The sequence below is a fragment of the Conger conger genome, chromosome 13 (assembly GCF_963514075.1).
Source record: "Conger conger chromosome 13, fConCon1.1, whole genome shotgun sequence".
NCBI lineage: Eukaryota > Metazoa > Chordata > Actinopteri > Anguilliformes > Congridae > Conger > Conger conger.
The window spans coordinates 2,290,216-2,315,107 of NC_083772.1; the positions used below are offsets into that span (position 1 = coordinate 2,290,216).

The window sequence follows — 24,892 nt, forward strand, 5'->3', positions numbered from 1 at the left end:
AAAGTAGGGGAAAAGCATCCGTGGTGTGGGAGAACTTCACAATGCCTTCTGAGCTCAGAGTTTATTGTGGGTCTTTTGTGCTCACTTCATGGTCTGCTGGATCTCTCATCTGCCTTTAGGGTGAGGATGCCCGTTTCTGCCTCCTCTCTGCATCAGTTGATTAGGACGTTGGGTTTGAAATGGTCTTGAAGTCCTCCAGTGGTCATCATCTTGTGATAACCTCTATTCATCACGTCCGGTAGAGCCTCACTCTGCTGCTGGCGAGAAGCAGTAATCTCCTGTGTGCGCTTTCCTATCCGCGTTAACCTGGCCTCTTAAAAGCGCATTTCACGCAAATCGCCTAACAGTGGCACTAAACGGAGCCCTGGCCGCTCCCTCCTCAGTGTGGTTGGACAGGGCGCCTGTGGGGGATGCCGTGTGAACCTTTGTAAACCATCTGAAGGTCTTCAGTGATAACCACCCTCTTTATGTCCCCTCGCTGGTTTGGTATGGCTTTTTTAAAATCAGACAAAGCCCCAGTGATGAGCCTGGCTGCCGTCTCTGGAGCGGGCAGCCCCCGGTTCCTGGAAGAGGTGGGTCGAGTTGCGGTCAACACGGCACATAAACTGAGCCGCCGAGCTGGACGGAAACCCCCAGGTGGCTGCTTTCACCGAGACGGGCCGACGACACACCGATATCACGGGCCGTTATACACGCGTCGCACGCTCCAGGCGTGTGTGAAGACATATTGAACGCAATACAGTAAGCCTGAGGTTCACTCGACGCCCCTTTAGGGGCCTTCTGGGAGCTCTGCTCCAGCTGCGAGTTCCTGGTGGCAATCTACATGTCAGTCCTGAAGCTGTAATTCAGCCCCGCGCAGCGAGAGGAGAGTGCAGTTTGCGCGGTGATTTTTTAATTATTTCTTCAGAAGGGGTAACGATCGAGCTTCTCCTCGCGCTGCTGTTGGCGCGTTCGGGCGTTGGAGATCGGCGGAGACGGCGGAGGGCCGGGTCGTTCCTCATCACGGCCGCTTTTATTGGCCCTCGTTAAAGCGGGTGTGGGGGTGACTTTCAGCGGTCGCACGGAAAATCATCTTTTTCTGCTCCTGAAACTTCTCATCGACAAGATGAGCACATCCGTGGGGTTTAGGGGGGTCAGCCGCTGTAATGTATCGCAGGGGTGTGTGAACATGCGCGCGGGAACCAGCCGGCGCCTGAGAATCGATGCACTGGGGAAGAACCGCAGCGCACATTAGCTAAGGAACTGAACAAAGGATTCGGCATATGGTTGCATGACGCAAAACGATTTGATTTGACACAAAAATGATTTATTTTCCTACTGGCCATCTTTCTGGACAATATATACCGTCTACTGTGTAGTCCACAAGCATTTGGACAGTGACACAGTTTTAGCTTGTGGTTCTGTACTTTGGCACATTGGATTTTGATTTTATACACAGATCACGTGTGTCGCTGCATCGTTTGTACACAAGAAAGATAAGAAAAGTCTGGACTCTATTCTAGACGTGGCATTTGCATTTGGAGTCTAATGCTGTTGTCTCTGAACATGATGACCTAAGTACTATCAGTGTCTGTAAAGTGAGCCTTTACACGGGTGAAACTATCTGATTAAATCAAAGACATGCCCAAAACATTTGGTGTGTCAAAATTGAGGAAGCTAGAAAGCACTATTGAGTTAATCAATAGCAAATGACCTCGTAGCCCAAGGAAATCTTATGTAGTGGATGACCAAAGAATACTTAAATACTTCAATTTGAATAAAGATGCTTCCAAACGGAACTGTACTGTATATGGCTTTCATATGTACATACAGTGCATGCATGTTTATACTTATATATACTATCTAAGCTGCCACACATGCAATCATAGAGCTAGTCTTTTCAGTGCAACAGATGTGCATTTCATGCAGTTCGGGTCATTCTGCCAAAAGGAATGTTGTCATGATCTCTTTCTGTATTTTTCTCTCTTTGTGTGTGTGTGTGTGTGTGTGCGCGTGTGCGCGTGTGTGCGTGTGTGCGTGTGTGCGTGTGTGCGTGTGTGCGTGCGTGCGTGCGTGCGTGTGTGTATGTGTGTTCACAGGACCAATCAGATGGTGAAGATCCTGTACTCCTTCGGTGTTTTCGTCAGCTTCGCCGTCCAGTTCTTCGTCCCGGCGGAGATCCTCCTGCCTCCTCTGAAGGCCAGACTGCGGGAGAGCTGGAGGGGGCCCTGTGAGCTGGGCCTGCGCTCCCTCCTGGTCTGCCTTACCTGTGAGTACCTGTGGCCTGCTGGTTCACCTGAGTATTGTCTGAGTACCCCCTCCCTGGTCTGCCTTACCTGTGAGTACCTGTGGCCTGCTGGTTCACCTGAGTATCATCTGAGTACCCCCTCCCCGATCTTCTGATTCACCTGAGCGACTCCCACTGGTCACTAGTATCATCTGAATAACTCCCCCTGATCTTCTGATTCACCTGAGCGACTCCCACTGGTCACTAGTATCATCTGAATAACTCCCCCTGATCTTCTGATTCACCTGAGCGACTCCCACTGGTCACTAGTATCATCTGAATAACTCCCCCTGATCTTCTGATTCACCTGAGCGACTCCCACTGGTCACTAGTATCATCTGAATAACTCCCCCTGATCTTCTGATTCACCTGAGCGACTCCCACTGGTCACTAGTATCATCTGAATAACTCCCCCTGATCTTCTGATTCACCTGAGCGACTCCCACTGGTCACTAGTATCATCTGAGTAACTTCCCCTGATCCTACTGGTCTCCCTATTTGAAGTAGTGTATGCAGTGGTCTTTTGAGCTGATGTGAATACATGGCACTGCTCGTTGTCAATGGTGGTAATACTAGTGTTCACTAGACTGCCCGTGTGTGGGTGAGGAGGATTTGTTGTGTATTCTTTCTGATCTCAGCTGTAAAGGTAAGGTGTTGTCTGCGTGTAGTCATATTAATATTCCTGCAATAAATGTGTGCACTGTACAGCTATGTATAGACAAACTGCTCTGCATGCGTTTGGCGAGGTTTCATGAAACAAAAGGGGTCATGAAAAATTTAATAATGTACTCACGTGTGATCAAAGAACTTTTTTTTTTTGATGATTTAACAAATTGTCATTTACATGGAATTGGTTCTTCAAATGTACAAGGGAAGCACTCTCTGCCTGCATCACAATGGACACTTTCTAAACGGCATATTTCTGTAAATACAGATGATTTGGAGTGATTCATAATAAAATGAAGGTTAATTAGAGTGTGCGTGATGGCGGTGCGTTAGCCGTGCGATGTTGTCTCCGCGGTGCTCAGCGGTGCGTTGTGTTTCCGCGGGGTGTACTGCCAACTAGAGCCTCCCTGCCAGCTGCCCAACATGGCCTTACATCACAAACAATCATTCAACTATAAACGGTGTCATTCCACAGAAAGAAAGGCACATTGTGGTCTTACTGGCTGTGGGTAGGTGGCAGTCCTCCAGATTATATGATGGAAGAGATTCCCTAAGGTTGCTGAACCCTCCGAATATTTGCCTGTGCGTGTGTGCATGAGTGTGCGTGTGTGTGTGCATGCATGCGTGTGTGTGTGTATAATGTGTGTGTGTGTGTATAATGTGTGTGTGTGTGTGTGTGTGTACGCGCGTGTGTGTGCGGTCCTGGTTCAGGCACAGGCTGTTAAACAGCTCACTCTGGCAGGCGGCTGATGACCTCTGACCTCTCCCCCTGTGCTTCCTGCTCCACACTTGACCTGCATTCGCTGCAGAGCGGCGTGACCAGAGGCCTCTGTCTCCTTCAGCTGCATCAGTGTTTTTTCTCTCTTTAATCTTGTAATCCGCCGTGTCCGGCTGACTCTACCCCCCCCCGTGCCCTCAGGCCAGCGTGTGTCAGTGCGCTGTGTGGCAGCGTTTCACACCCTGCAGTCGCCGTGGAGATCGCACCGGCTCTTTCTGCGGAGTGATTGCCATGGACATTCACACATCATTACATTACATTACATTACATTACATTACACTACATTACATTACACTACATTACACTACATTACATTACACTACACTACACTACACTACACTACACTACATTACATTACATTACATTACACTACACTACATTACACTACATTACATTACATTACATTACATTACACTACATTACATCACATCACATTACATTACGTTACACTACATTTCATTTCATTACATTACATTACATTACATTACACTACACTACACTACACTACACTACACTACATTACACTACACTACACTACACTACACTACACTACACTACACTACATTACATTACATTACACTACACTACACTACACTACATTACATTACACTACACTACACTACATTTCATCACACATCATTACATTACATTACATTACATTACACTACATTACATTACATTACATTACATTACATTATTGCCGTTTGGCAGACGCTCTTATTTAGAGCGACATACAGTTGATTAGACTAAGCAGGAGACAATCCTCCCCTGGAGCAATGCAGGGTTAAGGGCCTTGCTCAAGGGCCCAACGGCTGTGTGGATCTTATTGTGGCTGCACCGGGATTAGAACCACCGACCTTGCGTGTCCCAGTCTACGCTACAGGCCGCCCACAGCATCAGCAGCGCGGCATCCCTCCCAAAGCCTTCCAGTGTGTGTGGAACAGGGGCAGTAACAGCATCCTGCGCTGGGGTGGATGGGGTGCAGGCTGCGCAGGAGATCCCCATTACTAAAATCACTAAGGCCCAGACCCTGATGATTTACTCGTTAGGGCATCAATGAGTCAAATGAATATAACTCCAGGGCTGAAACCTTTTATTCTGACGTAACTCCATTCCTTCTAAAGTATCTAACTGTAGTGGCTGTTCTGTCTGGTGTTTAGTACCGTCGGTTTCAACTTTCAAACTTCACTGTCAGAAACATTATTAGAAAATGTCAAGGCAAGGTCTGGAAGACCAAGAAAGATTTCAGATAGACTGGCCCGATACCTAGTGCGAAATGCTCAGCAGAACCCTCGGACTAAAAACCAAAATTGATTGTTCCATGTTGAGGTCAAGGTTTGCTTCTGTTGACTTACATATTCCTTGTAAAAGGCTTTTTGATCAGGGGTGCCCACACTTTTGCACACCGCTGTAAATAGCGTCTGAGTGGCAGGAATGAAATGAAGTAGTGCCCCAACTGTGACCCTCTGACCCTTACTTCTGTTTCCGTGCGTCCAGCGTGGTTCTTATCGAATGCGTCCAATGCGGTGCCGATGAGTTTTCTTCATTTCCTCCTCAGAGTGGATGGGTGAGCTCATGAAGTGGTGCAAGCCTCTTGGTTTCTGTAGTGTTGTGTATATTCCGTTCTGGGCCGAGCCGATCGGTGGGTTAATTGGATCAGTCACCGAACCGGCACGCCTCTCAGTGGTGGCGTATGAAAAAAAAATATATATTTGTTTACTTCTGTTGTTGCTAGCTACGTAACGTTATTGATGGGATTCATGAAGTTCTGCATGGTGACCCCCTCCCAAGATCCCCCTATCCATCTCATAGATTGCATGTGGCAACAATAAACAGGAATTACTTGGAGAATTGCTCAGCATTGAACGGTTTTGCTGGATCCTCCAATGGGGGAGGTAGGGTCTCTCTTTCTCTCTCTCTTTCTCTCTCTCTTCTCTCTCTCTTCTCTCTCTCTGTCTCTCACTCTCTGTCTCTCTCTCACTCTCTCTCTCTCCTCTCTTCTCTCTCTCTCTCTCACTCTCTCGCCCTCTCTTCTCTCTCTCTCTCTCTCTGTCTCTCCCTCTCTTCTCTTCTCTCTCTCTCCCTCTCTTCTCTTCTCTCTGTCTCTCTCTCTCTGTCTCTCTCTCTTCTCTCTCTTCTCTTCTCTCTCTGTCTCTCACTCTCTCTGTCTCTCTCTCACTCTCTCTCCTCTCTTCTCTCTCTCACTCTCTCTCCCTCTCTTCTCTTCTCTCTTCTCTCTCTCTCTGTCTCTCACTCTCTTCTCTTCTCTCTGTCTCTCTCTCTGTCTCTCTCTGTCTCTCTCTCTCTCTCTCTCTCTCTCTCTGTCTCTCTGTCTCCACCCGTTCCCCCCTCCTGCCTATTCTTTAATGTTCTATACTCACATAATGCATTCAAGATCAAAATGCTATTAGCTTTACTCAGAAGCGATGCTGGGTTGTTTGGTGGTGAGGTGGTACAGTAGTTCAATGAGAAGGCATCTTCCAGTCCTTTCGCCCTAATGGGATGGTGTTTCTTCCTTTTGATTCACTGTGGTCCATAGAACCTGCTGTGATTTTCCTGATAGCCAGGCAGGGCCTGTACCTTTGTGTCTGTTTCCAGCTGATATGGACTGGACTTGGTCTTCTGCGGTCAGATTGTTTATGCATTCCTTCCAGGACTCCAAGGTCACAGGCTGATTGGATTTCAGTCACATTTTACAACATTATGAATTTTGTCAGAAGATACATTAATTATTATGATTACATTTCTCCTGTGAGCTCTTCCTTTCCATGCAGCGGTGGCACTCGCCAGAAGGTAGATAAAATAGAATTTACTTTACTCGGAAACGGTTAATTGTTCTAGAAGATATCAGGAATCAATCTTTTTTTCCTTTCCATGTGTGTAACCAGCTCATATCATACTTCAATTTAATAACCTGTCTGTGAAGGCTTGGGTGTAATCTGGCACGGCAGAGCACAGCCTGATTGGATCGTTAATGTACCTCTGACCGCGGCTTGGCAGCTTGGTATGACTGACGCGGTGAAGAAGACAAAGAGCTACAGTGTGGGTACCGGTAGCCACCCAGGGTGCCGTCACTTCTAAACTCGGGACCAGAGGACCCTGCGGAAAATCATTTCTTGTGAAAATCTCCTTTCCCATGAATTTGAAATGCGATTCATTTGCCTCAGGACCTGGAAATGAAAAGCAAAGGGTTAAAAAAAAACAAAAAAAAAACGGTTTCCATTATCGATACATTCCCTCAGATGAAATGTGGGTAGAAAGCTGATGAGGTAGTTTCAATAAATTTCCTGGAATGAATCCGTGTGAGGAAGGCTTTTCTGCTCGGTGCATGCCTCTTGTTACGGCTGGAGAGGTGGAGTCGCAGGAACCAGCAGTCGGCACAAAGGCCAAACACATTTCCACAACACCACTGCATCCTTTTGCCAACAAATGATATATCAGTTTATTCATAGACACGATACATGTCAAAACATAGAAAAACAGGACAAAGCCAGCAGATCTAGATGTAATTCTCTCAGATGTAATCATGCAGCATTTGAGTTATGTAAAATAAAATGACGGAATAAGCAACCAAAAAAACGTTAATACGTACATTATGACTGTTGTACTGCAATTAACAGAACAAATAGATGAGAATGACACAAGGGTTAACAACAAATTAGGCTAGGTTTAGAAACGACAATGACAATGCAATTAGACTGAACAATAATGGTGCAACGTGGTAAATAATACTTTGTAAGATTACAAAAAACATTATTTGAAATGTAATAACATTATCTGTGGACGGGAGAAAGCGTCGCACACAGTTACCGGCAAACATCGCTTGTGATTTGAAAGCCCGGGGACCGGCATTAGCTGACCTCCCTCTGCTGCACACCAGGGCCACGTGTCAGCACTCTCCCCATGGCGCTCTGGCGGGGTGCGTCTGTGTGTGTTGCAGCATCAGCGACGGCTCGATTTAACCGTTTTAAACAGGACAACAACGGACGTGCCGCCACGATGAACACATTTTGCCCCACATATCATAAACTTTGACTTTGGCTTTGGCTTTGACATTTTAACCAAGCTGAGCGAGCAGCAAGAGAGAGAGTGGTGAGACGTTAGACCTCCAGCTCTTTTGATGGACAAAATTAGCTCTGCTTGATTTGTATTTATTTTAAAAATGGTGTTTATTTGAATGAATATATTTCAATGGATGGTATTGTGACTGGAAACGTGGTAATGAGCGTTTGACTGGGTGTGAAAATCGCCATAGCGATAGGAAAGTGACGTTGTAACATTAAACGGGCAGCTGATAAAGGACAGATAGACACGGAGCCGAATAAACAGTTTGAAGCACGGTGGGTGTGATTACTGGACTGAAGTACTGAAGTGAGTTGTAGCCATTGTCAGATGTTTAGGCCAAAAGGGATTGTCTGTTAGAGGTGAAAGCGGACAAGTGCTCTCAGAAATTATCGGCCAGATGGCGAAGTACTTTTCAATCAGCGTTAATTCAACGACTGATATCTCACATAGATCAGCCAACGTTTATTCCGCTTTATGTGTCTCTAGAAGGTGAAATCCAGGAGCAGTTTCTTTAAGTTTATACCAGTTGGCAGCCACACTGGAGAGGCATTATGTGAGTCTTCACTCTGTTTTATGGGCTGGACATCAATATAAATAATGGGGGCGACATTGGCTGAGGCAGTAAGAGCAGTCTTCTGGCAGTTGGGAGGTTGCCAGTTTGATCCCGCCCTGGGTGTGTCGAAGTGTCCCTGTGCAAGACGCCTAACCCCCCAAATGCTCCTGACAAGCTGGTCGGTGCCTTGCATGGCAGCCTATTGCAGTTGGTGTGTGAGTGTGTGTATGAATGGGTGAATGAGTAGCATCAATTGTACAGCGCTTTGGATAAAGGCGCTATATAAATGCAGACCATTTACCAAATAAATGTAGAGGCCAGTGCGAAGACCACACCGCAAATATGTCTTTACAAAGGCTTACGAGCCCCAATTAAAGCAATCAATCGGTGCCGTGTCAACTGCTGCACAGAAGACAGCTGATTTTTTAAATTTCATTCAAAATATTAAACATTTTTTCTCCAACTCCCCATCAAGATGGCAGGTGATTACTGCGATTACTCAAGTTGGCTTTTCTGTGTAATATGTGGAAGTCTGTTCTCAAGCGATTTGAGAAAATCAGAGTTGCCTTACAGGAAGTTGCATTAGATCTGTGTAATGCTGTTGATTTAGTTTACATTCTGTGGCCGGCTTGCGGGATCGGTTTCATTTCTTTGAGATCTAAGCAAAAAGGTGTCACAAGTTTATAAAGAGGACACACAAAAATTCTCCAGTGCTGTTTTTGTGCTTGCAATTTGCAGATTATTGGCAGAAATGAATTGCATATTTTGCGGGCTTAAATGTCTTTATGACTAAGACTTCTGTTTTAATGTGCTGTTACTAAATTTTCCAACCGATATTTCCATTTGCAGGACAACCTAGGTCTACAACACAATTCTTCCCTGTATCATTCTCAAATTGCAGTGGGCCTAACAGTGCTAAATCAGTCACATTAATCAGCCAGTTTTCTGTAGTCCGTTAAAAACCTGATTGTTTATGATAAAGACACCATTGACTGTCACACGTCTGTGCATTTCCATTTCTCCCTGAGAAGCTGGGTGGTGAAAGACTCGCCATATCTGAAGGTTTTTTGATGTCACGACCCCGACTTCAGCCATGGGATGCTGTGCAAAGATTTTGTTTAATAATTTATTTGCTGACCAGATGTTATTACATTTTACATGTTGAGCCCTGCGCAGCTGGACATTTCCTGAAGCGATTCAGATTCAGAAATGCTGGACTGAGCCCTGCTGGGGGGCAACAGCCTCAGCCCTCCCCCCCAGGATCGGAGTCTTATGTCATGTTGCCTCATGCAGTTATCAGGCATTAATGTTGTCTCGTACTCATCAGGGGTTAATGTTGTCTCATACAGTCATCAGGGGTTAATGTTCCCTCATGCAGTCATCAGGGGTTAATGTTGTCTCATGCAGTCATCAGGGGTTAATGTTGTCTCATGCAGTCATCAGGGGTTAATGTTGTCTCATACAGTCATCAGGGGTTAATGTTCCCTCATGCAGTCATCAGGGGTTAATGTTGTCTTTTGCAGTCATCAGGGGTTAATGTTGTCTTTTGCAGTTATCAGGGGTTAATGTTGTCTCATGCAGTTATCAGGGGTTAATGTTGTCTCATGCAGTTATCAGGGGTTAATGTTGTCTCATGCAGTTATCAGCGTGTTCAGGATTATTGTGGCTCTGCTGCTCCCTCTCTCTTCATGCTGCCTCATCAGGCCGCCCTCCTGACGTCTGCAGGTTTGTGGCCCCCGGCACGCCCTGCTCTGCGCTGTACGGCCTGTGTGCCGCGTACGGGAGGCGAGAGAGAGCGCGCGGGGCCCTGATGTCAGCACTCTGTGCGCGGGGCGGGGCGCGGGAAGCACTCTGTCCTCCTCTTGCGTAATTTCTCAGCGGAAAATGACAGTATTTACAGCTGGAAGCGGGTGTGGGGGTCAGCTGGAAGGCATTGGCTCGCTCCTGATGTGCTGATTTAGGTTTTTTCATGGGGAGGGGCGGTTGAGGGGGGTGTGACTCATGCCGTGTGATGCACACCCTCTGTGCTTCACTGGCACTGTGTCCGGTCACCCCATCAAGGCCAGAGAGACAGCACTCACCCCATCAAGGCCAGAGAGACAGCACTCACCTCATCAGGGCCAGAGAGACAGCACTCACCCCATCAGGGCCAGAGAGACAGCACTCACCCCATCAAGGCCAGAGAGACAGCACTCACCTCATCAGGGCCAGAGAGACGGCACTCACCCCATCAGGGCCAGAGAGACAGCACTCACCCCATCAAGGCCAGAGAGACAGGGCTCACCTCATCAAGGCCAGAGAGACAGCACTCACCTCATCAGGGCCAGAGAGACGGCACTCACCCCATCAAGGCCAGAGAGACGGCACTCACCCCATCAAGACCAGAGAGACCGCACTCACCCCATCAAGGCCAGAGAGACAGCACTCACCCCATCAAGGCCAGAGAGACAGCACTCACCTCATCAAGGCCAGAGAGACAGGGCTCACCCCATCAAGGTCAGAGAGACAGCACTCACCCCATCAGGGCCAGAGAGACAGGGCTCACCTCATCAAGGCCAGAGAGACAGGGCTCACCCCATCAAGGCCAGAGAGACAGCACTCACCCCATCAGGGCCAGAGAGACAGGGCTCACCTCATCAGGGCCAGAGAGACAGCACTCACCTCATCAAGACCAGAGAGACAGCACTCACCCCATCAAGGCCAGAGAGACAGCACTCACCCCATCAATGCCAGAGAGACAGCACTCACCCCATCAAGGCCAGAGAGACAGCACTCACCCCATCAAGGCCAGAGAGACAGCACTCACCCCATCAAGGCCAGAGAGACAGCACTCACCCCATCAAGGCCAGAGAGACAGCACTCTTCGTTATAAACGCCGCCGTGTCCGTGTGACATCACCGTGAGCGCGGAACACCAGATTCAAACCCGATTTTTCATACCGTCCAGTTTTATAGGAATCGTAAATGGATTTATATGGATCTTGGGCATAAAGCGCCCGCTCACTCACCATCAGCCAAGTGTTTCTGGAAATGGTTCAGTAAATATGACGGCAGAAATATTAATAGTTTGCTGCTGTCATCCATTTCTGAACCAAGGGATTTTCATTGTATTCAGTTAATCATAAAAATAAGTCGAACTTAGGTATCTGGGTTTCAAATGGTTATGTCTGCATTTGGGTAGTAATATATGGCCTAAACAGCAGTAAACGTATCAACTGCGTCTCCATCCATCCATCCATCCATCCATTATCTGAACCCGCTTATCCTGAACAGGGTCGCAGGGGGTTGGAGCCTATCCCAGCATACATTGGGCGAAAGGCAGGAATACACCCTGGACAGGTCGCCAGTCCATCGCAGGGCACACACCATTCACTCACACACTCATACCTACGGGCAATTTAGACTCTCCAATCAGCCTAACCTGCATGTCTTTGGACTGTGGGAGGAAACCGGAGTACCCGGAGGGAACCCACGCAGACACGGGGAGAACATGCAAACTCCGCACAGAGAGGCCCCGGCCGACGGGGATTCGAACCCAGGACCTCCTTGCTGTGAGGCGGCAGTGCTACCCACTGCGCCATCCGTGCCGCCTCAACTGCGTCTCAAGTAGAATTATTTATTATCAAAATCATGAAACTGAATTATCACATTTAAACAATGCAAATGATGTTGTACACTCACTGAGCACTTCGCACTCAATTATTCGTGGCATTGATTCCACAAGATGTAGAAAACAATCCTTTGAGATTCTGTTCCATGTTGACGTGACTGCATTTCTGCAGATTTGTCAGTGGCAAATCTGAACATCTCAAAGGTGTTCAATTGGATTCAGATCCGATGACCGGGAAGGCCACAGCATTGAACCCATTGTCATGTTCATGAAACCAGTCGGAGACTACTTTTGCTGTGTGACATGGTGCATTATCGTGCTGGAAGTAGCCATTAGAAGATTGGTCCATTGTGGCCAAGGTCGTAACCTCTCTTGTCAGCTCGAACCAGTCTGGCCATTCTCCGTTGACCTCTCTCATCCATCCGCAGAACTCCCAGTTCTCGGACCACCTCCTGGGGCTCTGAGGACGGCTGGCGTGATGTGTCTGTGTGTAGTCCAGCTGTTTCCCCATCTTCACTCAAGGCATCACAGCCAATAAGGCTGCATGCTGTGCAGTTTAATTAGAGTATAAATCTCTGTCTCCGTGTTTGTATTCCACTCGGTATTGCTGTGGGGAGTGCTGGTTTGCCTGACAGTCCTCGGGCCCAAAGCGCTTGTAATTTCCCTGTTTTGAGAAGGCCCTGTGTTGCAATTTTGCAGATGGAAGAGCATTACTTTAGGCATTCATAAATAAGGCATTATTTACTGTGTCTTTTCACTCGGTGGTCTGTGCCTTTTTGTCGTTACGTTCAGGTGGAGTTAGAAGTAATTATCTCTTGTTCTGAGCTCCCTGTGGACCTTCTGTCCGTGGACTTTTAGGGCGACACATTTTCAAACGTTACAGGAGCGGCACCGATCCACCCAAGGAGTCCTGATGGATGCTAATGTGGGAGAGAAGGACTTATGCTTATGCTTAATAATAAAAACTAAAGACGTTTCGATACGCTTATCATAGTAAACCAGGAAAAGAAAGCCATCATTAATCTGTTCATATTTCATTTTATAGTTGGAAAGAAAAAGCAAAGCAAAACTCAGTTTGCTTTCTGTTGTATACAATGATACCAAACGTTAATAATGACTCATTAATGCATAGGCTAGCTGCCATGCGTTTTCTCCAATATTGATCTAATTCAGCAATAGACTATACATTCTTGAGTAGCACCCTGCATCAATAATGAACAACTGCTTTAACAATGGGCAAAACAACAACACTGGCTCTTAATTCAGGAAGTTTGGGATTTGTTACGGCTCTGGTTGAAACCATAGCCAGGTTGAAGCTGGTCAATTGAAGATTCCAGCTCTTGTACTCCATCTCCCACCTGTCAGAAATCCGGCTGGCCCTCATTTGCTGCTGCATACGGGCTTGGTGCAGGATGTGCTGACGTGGCCGCTGCAAAGTGCAGGGCTGAGAGAGAAAACAGGGATGGAGGAGGAGGAGGAGGAGGAGGAGGGCAGTAGATGGTCCGAGCAGGTGAGATGGTGAGCCGGTGAGCAGGTGAGACGGTGAGCAGGTGAAATTCTCTCCTTGGAATAGACTCACCTTGTCCAGGGAATTCCAGTAAACTTGGCTTGTTTGTAAACTGCCAGTAAATATGCAATAAGCCAAGGATAAATATGTGTAATGCTATGGGTTTCCTCACTGACAGTTTTAGTGTAAACTGAAGTTGTGTTATTACTCAATTAAAACTGTATGGTAAAAACAGGTGATAACATTTGACAGTGGAGTCAATAAAACAACGTGATATTGATATTGTTTGCTTCGCAAATCAAATTTGTAGAATAAGGCCTATGTGTTCCCGCATTATAACTAAATAAATCGGCTATAGCCTTTAAAACATTTGAGATAGGCCTGAAATGGCCAACGGGCATAAGGCTTGGGTGTATTATATATGAAACACAGTGTATGTAAAACTGATATCTCCCTCAGTAAAACAAAGCCTGCTTCCATGAAGCGGAGGGCAGTGATGGACTGCATCGGAGACATTTCTGATCTTTGTATCAAAATGTCCGCTGACAGAAAACTCTGGATCGCTGCGGACCGTGACAAGCACGTCAAACAGATACTGTTGCAGATACGAAATTAAACGGCATATATTTTGTGAAATAACACCACTGGTGTGAGTTAAAAAAACCTGTTATATTATATTATATTATATTATATTAGAAAATGGAAATAGCTTGGGCTAGGAGCCTGGGTCTCATAAGCCCTCGTGTGTAAAAAAGAAGCATTCCTCTCACACTGCTGCAGCCCCACTCTCCTGTATGTGACTGTGTGCTGCTCACAATGCTGTATTCAGGTCATTTTCACTGGTCCCCTGAGAAATTGTATACTGTACATCCATGACACTATATATGTTATTTTATATGTGTACAGTATGTGTCTCGGTGGAATTTCAAGCTGCTGCGGAAAATGTCCAAAAGAAATCCAGAAGTTGACTGTATCGTGTGTGTGTGTGTGTATTTGTGTGTGTGTGTGTGTGTGTGTGTGTGTAATGTATGTGCCTGTATGTGTGTGTGTGTGTATGTGATGTATGTGCTTGTATGTGTGTGTGTATGTTTGTGTGTATGTGATGTATGTGCCTGTGTGTGTGTGTGTGTGTGTGTGTATGTGCCTGTGTGTGTGTGTGTGTGTGTGTGTGTATGTGATGTATGTGCCTGTATGCGTGCGTGTTTGCATGCTACATTACAGGGGCTCTGCAGGGTACTTGTGTGTGGGAAAAGGGGCTTCATTTGATCAGCCGCTGACGGGTTTAGTGCCTGAGCAGATGCCCGGTTCACACGCCAGTCCATCCTGCTGAAGGCTCTCGTCACAGGATATTAATTGATGGTTTAATTATTATTTATGAAGGTGCGCTGGGTAGTGGTGTGCGGTCCGTGTGGACTTTTTTTAATGTGCGCCGTGTGCCATTCCCTCCACCGCCCCTCGTGGGGCCGTCTTTATGTCCTCTTCCAGCCGTCACGCGGGCGTTCATGATGGAAATGAGTAACGGTGGACATACCTGGGCTTGTATATGATCCCCATTTCTCTTTTAAGAATGGAAGCTCCGTCAGCGCCGAGAGATTTTTCGCGCCGCTATGAGTTCCGTCCCGCAGGCTGGCTGCATGCAGTGCTCGGGGTGGAGATTGCTGCAGAGGGAGTGTTTGCTGCAGAGCCGCATTCGAAGCAGGCAGGAATTGGTGTGAAGCCCTGTGATTCTCATTGAGGAGGGGGGCGTGAATACATTTGCCGTTCAGGTGGTCCCGGTCATGGGCTGTGCATTACTCAGTCCAAATGGCGCTGCCCTGTTGACCTTTGAGGCAGTGGACTGTCAGCGCTGACCGTGGAGATTGGATATGAATGTCATTGAGGTTTCATTGTTCACTCCTCAACTACATGTACTTCCTTTCTTTTTCTTTTTTTAACATTTTTTATGGTGTGTGCACCAGGATAGGCTAGATTAAATACCAATAGATTAGCATGAGGAACAAAATTAATTGGAAACTCCTGTGGGTGCCAAACCCCTGGTTAACCCATTATGGACTAAGGCGCCCTCTAGAAAACCCATAGAAAGGCCTAGGAATCACAGTGCATTCCAATGGTCACGTGTCTTGAAAAAAGGTAATATGATCAAATACAGCACAGGTGTCTGCACAGGTGTAACACACAGGTCACAGGTCTGTTAAGGGAGATGTAACACACAGGTCACATCCGTCTGTTAAGGGAGATGTAACACACAGGTCACATCCGTCTGTTAAGGGAGATGTAACACGCAGGTCACAGGTCTGTTAAGGGAGGTGTAACACGCAGGTCACAGGTCTGTTAAGGGAGGTGTAACACACAGGTCACAGGTCTGTTAAGGGAGATGTAACGCGCAGGTCACATCCGTCTGTTAAGGGGGATGTAATTTGCAGGTCAGAAACTGATGTTGAATGCAACAATAGTTTAATGTAATAAACGTTAGCGCTGAAATTATTGGTACCCTTCATAAAAATTTAGAAAAAAGGCTGTATATGATAAACAACCCAGATCAGATAATAATGTGTGTGAATGTGTATGAAAAAGAAAAACCTTCTCCCCCCCCCATTTCCAGAGATGTATTTCAATATTATCACACAGAAAATACTGAATGAAATGGTTGTCTTGTTGGTGGAAATATTTGTGTTAAGGCATGCACTTGCACCTTCTGAATGTGCGTGTCGTACAGCTAGAGAGGGAGTCGCGCTGAAGTGATGCAGTGGCAGTTTGTCATTATTCTCCATGAAATGAGGCCAGTGCCCACTTAGTGCAGCAGGCCTGCCCGAGACACAGTGTAATGCTTATGCTAAATGCTGTATTGACCCCTTATTTCAGATCCTCTGAAATATGAATGCTTTTATTCCTGCTCCATCAAGGGAATGAAACTTCAGCTTCTGAAATATAGATCTCAGTAGAGGGGTTTTCAATTGGCGACAGGCCCTTTTGGAGGTATTTAATGGGGCTTGGTCAAGGTGAAGTTGCTCTGGTCGTGTGCAGGAAGTGGTGTCTGACTGATCCTTTTACGGTTTCAAGGGTGCCCGCCGGGCTGGCTGATGCAGGAGTGGAGCAGTCATGCCGGCCGGGGTGGGAAATGGGAAATAATCACTCCTTTAGAGAGTGATGGGCAATTCTGAAGATTTATCTGCAAACAAGCATTGCTGTTCAGAAATATGGGCATAAAATGGTGAGGATTGTGAAGGAAAATGGGATTGGAGAAGGAGTGTTGGAACGGGCCCCTCTTCATCCCTGGCCTTGTCACTGTGCGGCGGGTCGGAGGGGCTGCAGGGTGTTTTATTGTGACAGCACATGAGGTAATGCACCTGGCCTCACCTGTGCGAAAACATGCGGGCCCAACGCTGAGAAGCTCGGTGCTTTAGTGACCTTGCTTGGTTGCCGTCGCTGAAATTGCTTTATTTGTAATTTGATCTACAGCCCTGGAAATTGAGGAAAGCGCATCACGTAAAACAACGCCGTTTTCACCGCCAGGATCGACCGGTTTGGCTTCCGATTGTTCTGCTCTGTGTTATGATTTTTCAGCCGCTGTGTTCTTCTGAACATCACAGGAGGAAGAGGAAATAAGGGCTATGATTTCAGTATAGTGTAAATAAAACAAAGTTCTCCTTTATTTTGCAATGAAATACTGGGAATCGCGCAGAGGCAGGAGTTAGGCGTATATATAGACGTGTCTGACTGAATCATAAACTCCTTGACCACAAATTCTGAGGGTGTTATGCGGAACTAATAAAGATCTATGAAGCAAAATGAATGCATTATCCCGTAGTGTCTCCAAATCTATCCAAAACGACTACATTGTACATTGCTGTGAATAATAAAATACTAATATAACTATTTAGACTCATGGAACTCACTTCCCAATGGGAATGATGATCTTTTCATCATCATAGGGTCTTACAATATCTATAGGGGTCCAGAAACCAATAGAATTCCTTGTGTATATTTAGCGATTCAGTGAGCGGTGTTTTTCACCACTGTATTGGAGAGAATACCTTTGGGCTTTATCTTGTTTCTATGGTGGAATACAAGTGATTGTGTTGGTACGCATCCCTGAGTTCACGCCAGCTGATATGCGCTGTTGAGTGTCGCATTTGTTCCACAGACTGGGCAGGGGATGCTTGATAACTGGCCGAACTATGTGGCAGTGGTGGCGATTAGAATCCCTCTATTTTATTTATTTTTTGTGGTGTTTTTTTTTTCTTTGTAATGAAACAAACAGTTTGTTGCTGGAGCACGGAGTTGAGCAGTGTCATGGAGCTGGCACCGTGGCCACTAGGGGGCGTGTGCAGAGGGGTACGAAGCTTGGCCCAGGCACATTCATTACCAAAGAACAAAAAATCATCGAAGATGAAGAAAATATGGTTGAATGCTTTTTTTGTATTTTTATTGCGAGTGCTTTAAAAGTGTATGATGTCTTTAACTAATTGCTGACAGTATTCCTCATTACTATATGCTGAATAATTTCAATTTAAATGCAAATAAATCTTACTTCTGAAAATGGCCATTCTTTGACCAATGTACCACTGGTGAATTTAACCTTTTCAAAGTACCGTGTATGCTTTTATATACAGTTTGTGATTGTTTCAAGTAATTTAAAACGGAACAAGAAAATTGAATGTATTATCAAGGCAATTTTATTTCTCCCATTGCTTTTTTTCACGCATTTCTGTTCTTTGTGATTACTGTTCTGACAAAAGCATAGCCCATATTTGTATAAAAATAAAAGTGTTATACACAATTGTACCCCAGTATCGCAACATCGGTTATTATGATGAAAAACCTTCAAAATAATCCCTCTGCCTCCAGTAGAAAGGGCATAACCTGGAAACACTTAAAGAATGTGATTTCGGTTTTGTAGAACATTCCATCAGCTGCCGTTGTGTCTGAACTGTGCATTTATCAGAATCACTGTCCTTTTAACAATTGGGCACTTCCACCAGGATTGTGTCCCTTTTCCCTAGTTTTCTTCGACTCTCAGCGCCACTGAAAGCACTGTCTCTCACGGCAAAGGACATGATTGCTGAGTTTTGACCTCTTTCTGCAAAAACATTGATGCAGTGTTTTTCAGTGGATTTGTTTTGTTGCCGTCGTGTAGTTTAGCAATTTAATTTCGTTTTCAAGGAAGATAAAGCGGAACGGCAAAATTCAGGAAGAAATAGATTTTTTGTCTTTTTTGACTCATTTGTGCACTGTAGGGTCCTCAACCTTTGATGTATTCGTTTCCCTATAAAAACTGAGAAGTGGACCCTGGTTTATTAAAAACTGAGAAGTGGACCCTGGTTTATTTTGGTGTGCTTTCATTAGCAGCGCTCTGTGGACGGGTGTTGTAGGAAGTGAGCTGGAGCTGTGGCCATTTCCACTTTGAGCTGCAGGTCATTCGCCCTGCGTCTGTGAAGCTCCGACAGCAGGTAGCTTATTCTGCGCTCTGCCGTTGTCGACGGGCGTTGAGAGAGTTTGGGCTTTGGCTGCTTTAATACAGCCATCACACGGGCTTCCTGCACAGAACCTTCCCCATGTAGACCGACTGCTCCCCGCACAACTGGAGAGGGTACAAAGGCACGTGTGAAAGTGAACTTTGGGTACAGACGGAACGTACAGACGGAACGTACAGACGGAAGCTGAAAACCTCAGCATGAGTCCGACGCGGATGTGATCTGTGGGATGGGGCGGAAGAGAAATCAGGCTGTCTTGTCAGCAGCTTCTGTTTACGCACGACCCCCTCCCATGACACATATAAAGGCCTAAGCAGGCCGCATTCTCTCTATGTGCTCGGTATTGCATGGCAGAGCAGCTCTGTGCAGCGGTTAGGGCTCTTAATTCTGGACCTGAGGATCTTTTTCTCGGAGTGGCGAGCTGACACGCTGGTCTGGCTGGAGCGCCCAGCGCCACACGCAGGGGCGGAGGAGCCGTGTCCGTGACTGAGGAGCCCGCGGCGCTGTGTGCCGCTCACGGGCACTGCCTCGTCCTGTCAGCAGTCACTGATGCACGTGAGGCAGGGAGTGCTCTGGGTCCGGATCGCTCTGAGGGCGTTCTGCTGAGTCTGCGCCGTGTGACGAGCCGGCTGTCCCCGGGAACCGCCTGAGATTATTCTGACGCTACGCAGGCGCGGAGTCACGGAGCTTGTGTCATCTTTCACCGGGCTCTTTGTCTGTCAATACTTTTATTTTCACTTTGTGTTTCTAGGCTGCAGAACCAACATGACCCAAAATGATTGGGTTTTTATGTTTGCTTTTTCCAAAAAGAGCAAAGGAAAAAGAATCTGTGGCTCGGGACACAGGCTGTTTGACATGAGTTGTGAAGCATCGCGCTTGTGATATTGAACATCCATATTTAATGTATTAGCATTTATCATTTATTTTGTTTACACTCTTTTTCTTATGGCAAGGACTGTTTCATTTAAAAAGATACTGCCTCTCATACATGTATGCAGTGTAGCAAGCATGCATATTGCAACTATTATGTTGGGATATCTTGCTCTTGAATTTATTATAATGGACTAATAATTAACAATGTTGGAGGGATCGAAGAGTGGAATTGTTTTCAAGGTACACAGGTAAGCAATTTCCAAAATACTTTGAGCTGCATTAAGTGTGTAAAGTGCTCCCCCCCCCCCCCCCCAAAACAAAATAGAGAAAAGAAACTGCCAAGGACTATGCAGCACCTCCTCTACAGACCGGACAAGAGCAGGGTGAGGGTGAGGGTGAGGGTGCAGAGTGAGGGTGCAGAGTGAGGGTGAGGGTGAGGGTGCTAAGGTGCCCAGTGGATGCTCTGGGTCAGAGTCTTTCACAATCCCTGTGAAAATCCCTGTGCTGTCAGGAGAGGACTGTGCTCTCAGGAGAGGACTGCGCTCTCAGGAGAGGACTGTGCTCTCAGGAGAGGACTGCGCTCTCAGGAGAGGACTGCGCTCTCAGGAGAGGACTGTGCTGTCAGGAGAGGACTGTGCTGTCAGGAGAGGACTGTGCTGTCAGGAGAGGACTGTGCTCTCAGGAGAGGACTGTGCTGTCAGGAGAGGACTGTGCTGTCAGGAGGACTGTGCTGTCAGGAGAGGACTGTGTGTCAGGAGAGGACTGTGCTGTCAGGAGAGGACTGTGTGTCAGGAGAGGACTGTGCTGTCAGGAGGACTGTGCTGTCAGGAGAGGACTGTGTGTCAGGAGAGGACTGTGCTGTCAGGAGAGGCCTGTGTGTCAGGAGAGGACTGTGCTGTCAGGAGAGGACTGTGCTGTGAGGAGAGGACTGTGCTGTCAGGAGAGGACTGTGCTGTCAGGAGAGGACTGTGCTGTCAGGAGAGGACTGTGTGTCAGGAGAGGAATTTATAGTTCGGCTGATCAATTTTACGCAGAGCAGCCAGTAAAGTTTGCTTTTGTCTGTACTGAACATTGTACATCAGCAGTGCAAATTGTGCCATAAAAGTAGTTTTTTATTTTATTTCGTAGAGTTGACAGGAGCTGTACTCGGAGGCAGTGGCATTTTAAAGTTTTTCACGGGATTTGTCGGCTTAACTGAGCTCCCTAGCCTTGCCTGGGCCTGACTTTGCATTTCATATCACACTTGCTGTGCATTTTTACTGGATTCTTGGTCATTGTTAATAAATTACATTGCCTGGACTCACACAAGCAGTGCCCAACCAAAGGGGTAGTCTTTTCCTATAGCTCTGTACATATATAGGGAGCTTGTAGTAGATGACCTTACTGATTGTGCCACTTGGAAGACTTTATTGTAGCTCTGTGCGTTTGCTTTGTGATGGACAAAACCTTTTCAGTGGTGCCCTGTCAGTGTAAATTGTATATGATGAGCAGAATTATTCAGAGCTTGAAAATGATCGCATCTCATTAAAGCCCTACACGGTGGCAGAAAGAATAATTCCTCCGTGATGCATTATGATTTGAGATGCATTATGATTTTTTTAAGCCAACAAAACAAGTGATTAACATTTATGTTCTGGAGAAGATATGGTGCTGAAAGCATAGGTGAATTCACCCTCAAGATCGATGTTCTCAGGGGTGAAACATTTTTTAAATGGAATTGAAGCAGCCTGTAGCGTAGTGGTTAAGATGCATGACTGCCAAATGCCATTTATGTAATGTAATGTAATGTAGTGTAAAACTGTATAAAACTAAAAACTAGTGTAAAAATGTATGCGGAAAACTGTCTCGGCGCAATTAAGCCCAGTCTACGTCAAACAGCCGACTTGGGATGAGAGGAGACGGGACTGTTTGTGAGTTTTAATGCTTTCTAACGGTATATCCTGTTACCATAGTTGCATACCAAATTGCACTGTTAAAAACAGAGTGAATGCAAAAAAACCCACACCGATCCAGCCCTGGCGCAGTTTGTCTTGGAGCAAACAAACATCCGTAATCTTCGAGGAGTTCATCTCTAAATGATTCTCAAACAACTATTTATATAACAAATATTGCCTACCAAGTTCCCCAAGTGTTCCCCCAGCGTTCCCCCAGCATTCTCCAAGCGTTTTACCATCACAATAAAGATGGCACCATCCAGCTTCCAGAAGCAGAACGGTGTTGTAATGGGGGGGTTGGGGGGGGGAGAGCCTGGCAGCTCGACGCTGGGGGTGCCACTGCATACACCGTACCCCAGTAAAGGCCCTGACCTTCAGAAACTGCACACACTGTACCCCAGTAAAGGCCCTGACCTTCACAAACTGCATACACTGTACCCCAGTAAAGGCCCTGACCTTCAGAAACTGCACACACTGTACCCCAGTAAAGGCCCTGACCTTCAGAAACTGCATACACTGTACCCCAGTAAAGGCCCTGACCTTCACAAACTGCATACACTGTACCCCAGTAAAGGCCCTGACCTTCACAAACTGCACACACTGTACCCCAGTAAAGGCCCTGACCTTCACAAACTGCACACACTGTACCCCAGTAAAGGCCCTGACCTTCACAAACTGCACACACTGTACCCCAGTAAAGGCCCTGACCTTCACAAACTGCACACACTGTACCCCAGTAAAGGCCCTGACCTTCACAAACTGCACACACTGTACCCCAGTAAAGGCCCTGACCTTCACAAACTGCACACACTGTACCCCAGTAAAGGCCCTGACCTTCACAAACTGCACACACTGTACCCCAGTAAAGGCCCTGACCTTCACAAACTGCACACACTGTACCCCAGTAAAGGCCCTGACCTTCACAAACTGCACACACTGTACCCCAGTAAAGGCCCTGACCTTCACAAACTGCACACACTGTACCCCAGTAAAGGCCCTGACCTTCACAAACTGCACACACTGTACCCCAGTAAAGGCCCTGACCTTCACAAACTGCACACACTGTACCCCAGTAAAGGCCCTGACCTTCAGAAACTGCACACACTGTACCCCAGTAAAGGCCCTGACCTTCACAAACTGCACACACTGTACCCCAGTAAAGGCCCTGACCTTCACAAACTGCACACACTGTACCCCAGTAAAGGCCCTGACCTTCACAAACTGCACACACTGTACCCCAGTAAAGGCCCTGACCTTCACAAACTGCACACACTGTACCCCAGTAAAGGCCCTGACCTTCAGAAACTGCACACACTGTACCCCAGTAAAGGCCCTGACCTTCACAAACTGCACACACTGTACCCCAGTAAAGGCCCTGACCTTCACAAACTGCACACACTGTACCCCAGTAAAGGCCCTGACCTTCACAAACTGCACACACTGTACCCCAGTAAAGGCCCTGACCTTCAGAAACTGCACACACTGTACCCCAGTAAAGGCCCTGACCTTCACAAACTGCACACACTGTACCCCAGTAAAGGCCCTGACCTTCACAAACTGCACACACTGTACCCCAGTAAAGGCCCTGACCTTCACAAACTGCACACACTGTACCCCAGTAAAGGCCCTGACCTTCACAAACTGCACACACTGTACCCCAGTAAAGGCCCTGACCTTCACAAACTGCACACACTGTACCCCAGTAAAGGCCCTGACCTTCACAAACTGCACACACTGTACCCCAGTAAAGGCCCTGACCTTCACAAACTGCACACACTGTACCCCAGTAAAGGCCCTGACCTTCACAAACTGCACACACTGTACCCCAGTAAAGGCCCTGACCTTCAGAAACTGCACACACTGTACCCCAGTAAAGGCCCTGACCTTCAGAAACTGCACACACTGTACCCCAGTAAAGGCCCTGACCTTCACAAACTGCACACACTGTACCCCAGTAAAGGCCCTGACCTTCAGAAACTGCACACACTGTACCCCAGTAAAGGCCCTGACCTTCACAAACTGCACACACTGTACCCCAGTAAAGGCCCTGACCTTCACAAACTGCACACACTGTACCCCAGTAAAGGCCCTGACCTTCACAAACTGCACACACCGTAGATGTTGCAGTTTCCCAGAGCTGTGGATTGCCATAGGTCATCCTCTGGGTGTGAGGGAGACTGAACTGAGGGGGTTGTCATCGTAAAAACAGCTGTGCAAGGGGACTGTCTAAACTTATTACCGCTAATTCCCGCTTGATCTCTCAGGTTCAGTGGCTGTGGTCACTGAGTGATTCGATTTTTAGCGCCATAAAAACACTGTCCTTCAAAATGGGACATCCCACGAGACATCCGTTTAAAGGAAAAAGCCTGCAGCACACAGATGCAGTGTGTATATACACTCAACAAGGACTTCATTAAGCATTTATTAGACTTATTTTTTAGACTGCTACTGCTGTAGCCTATCCACTTATGATGCGTTGTGTGTTCAGAGATGCTCTTCTGCACACCACTGTTGTAATGTGTGGTTATGTGTGTTACTGTCACCTTCCTGACCAGTCTGGCCCTTCTCCTCTGACGTCTCTCATTAACTGCTGCTCACTGGATTTATTTATTTATTTTCACCATGCTTTGCAAACTCTAGAGACTAGTTTGTGTGTGAAAATCCCAGGAGATCAGCAGTTGAGATACTCAAACCACCCTGTCTGCCATCAGCAATCATTCCACGGTCAAAGTCACTTGAATCAAATGTTTTCCCCATTCTGATGGCTGATGTGAACATTAACTGAAGCTCCTGACCCGTATCTACATGATTGTATGCATTGCACTGCTGCCACACAATTGGCTGATTAGATAATCAATTAGATAAAAAACTAATTGCGCATTCGTATGTTTCAAGGATTTTAAGTACGCATTATCCTGCATCTGGGAAGCACCAGATTAGCCTCTTCACTGCCTGGTGTGTGGTGATCTCCTTGAAGACATTATTTTATTCTCTGGGTTAATGCTCCTTGAAATATGCTAGTTTTGCATGACCCCCCTCTCTAAAATCTATTTAATGACTCTTGAATATCACATAAAAGTGAACTTTGTTCTGAAAACATGGCGCTCCTTGATTCCAGCCAATAATCTTCTGTGCATTGTGGAATTTATTTACCGTGAAATACTGCC

General features: G+C 46.7%; 1 protein-coding gene across 4 annotated transcripts in view; it reads left to right on the forward strand.

The window, feature by feature from the left end:
* The window catches only part of slc36a4 (solute carrier family 36 member 4), a 160,325-nt gene that overhangs the window by 47,756 nt on the left and 87,677 nt on the right, over positions 1-24,892 (forward strand). For all 4 annotated transcript variants that reach the window (XM_061216262.1, XM_061216261.1, XM_061216260.1 and 1 more), the window contains exon 11: positions 2,079-2,248. In XM_061216262.1, coding sequence (XP_061072246.1) covers positions 2,079-2,248 — 170 coding nt within the window. The remainder of the gene's footprint in view (positions 1-2,078; positions 2,249-24,892) is intronic.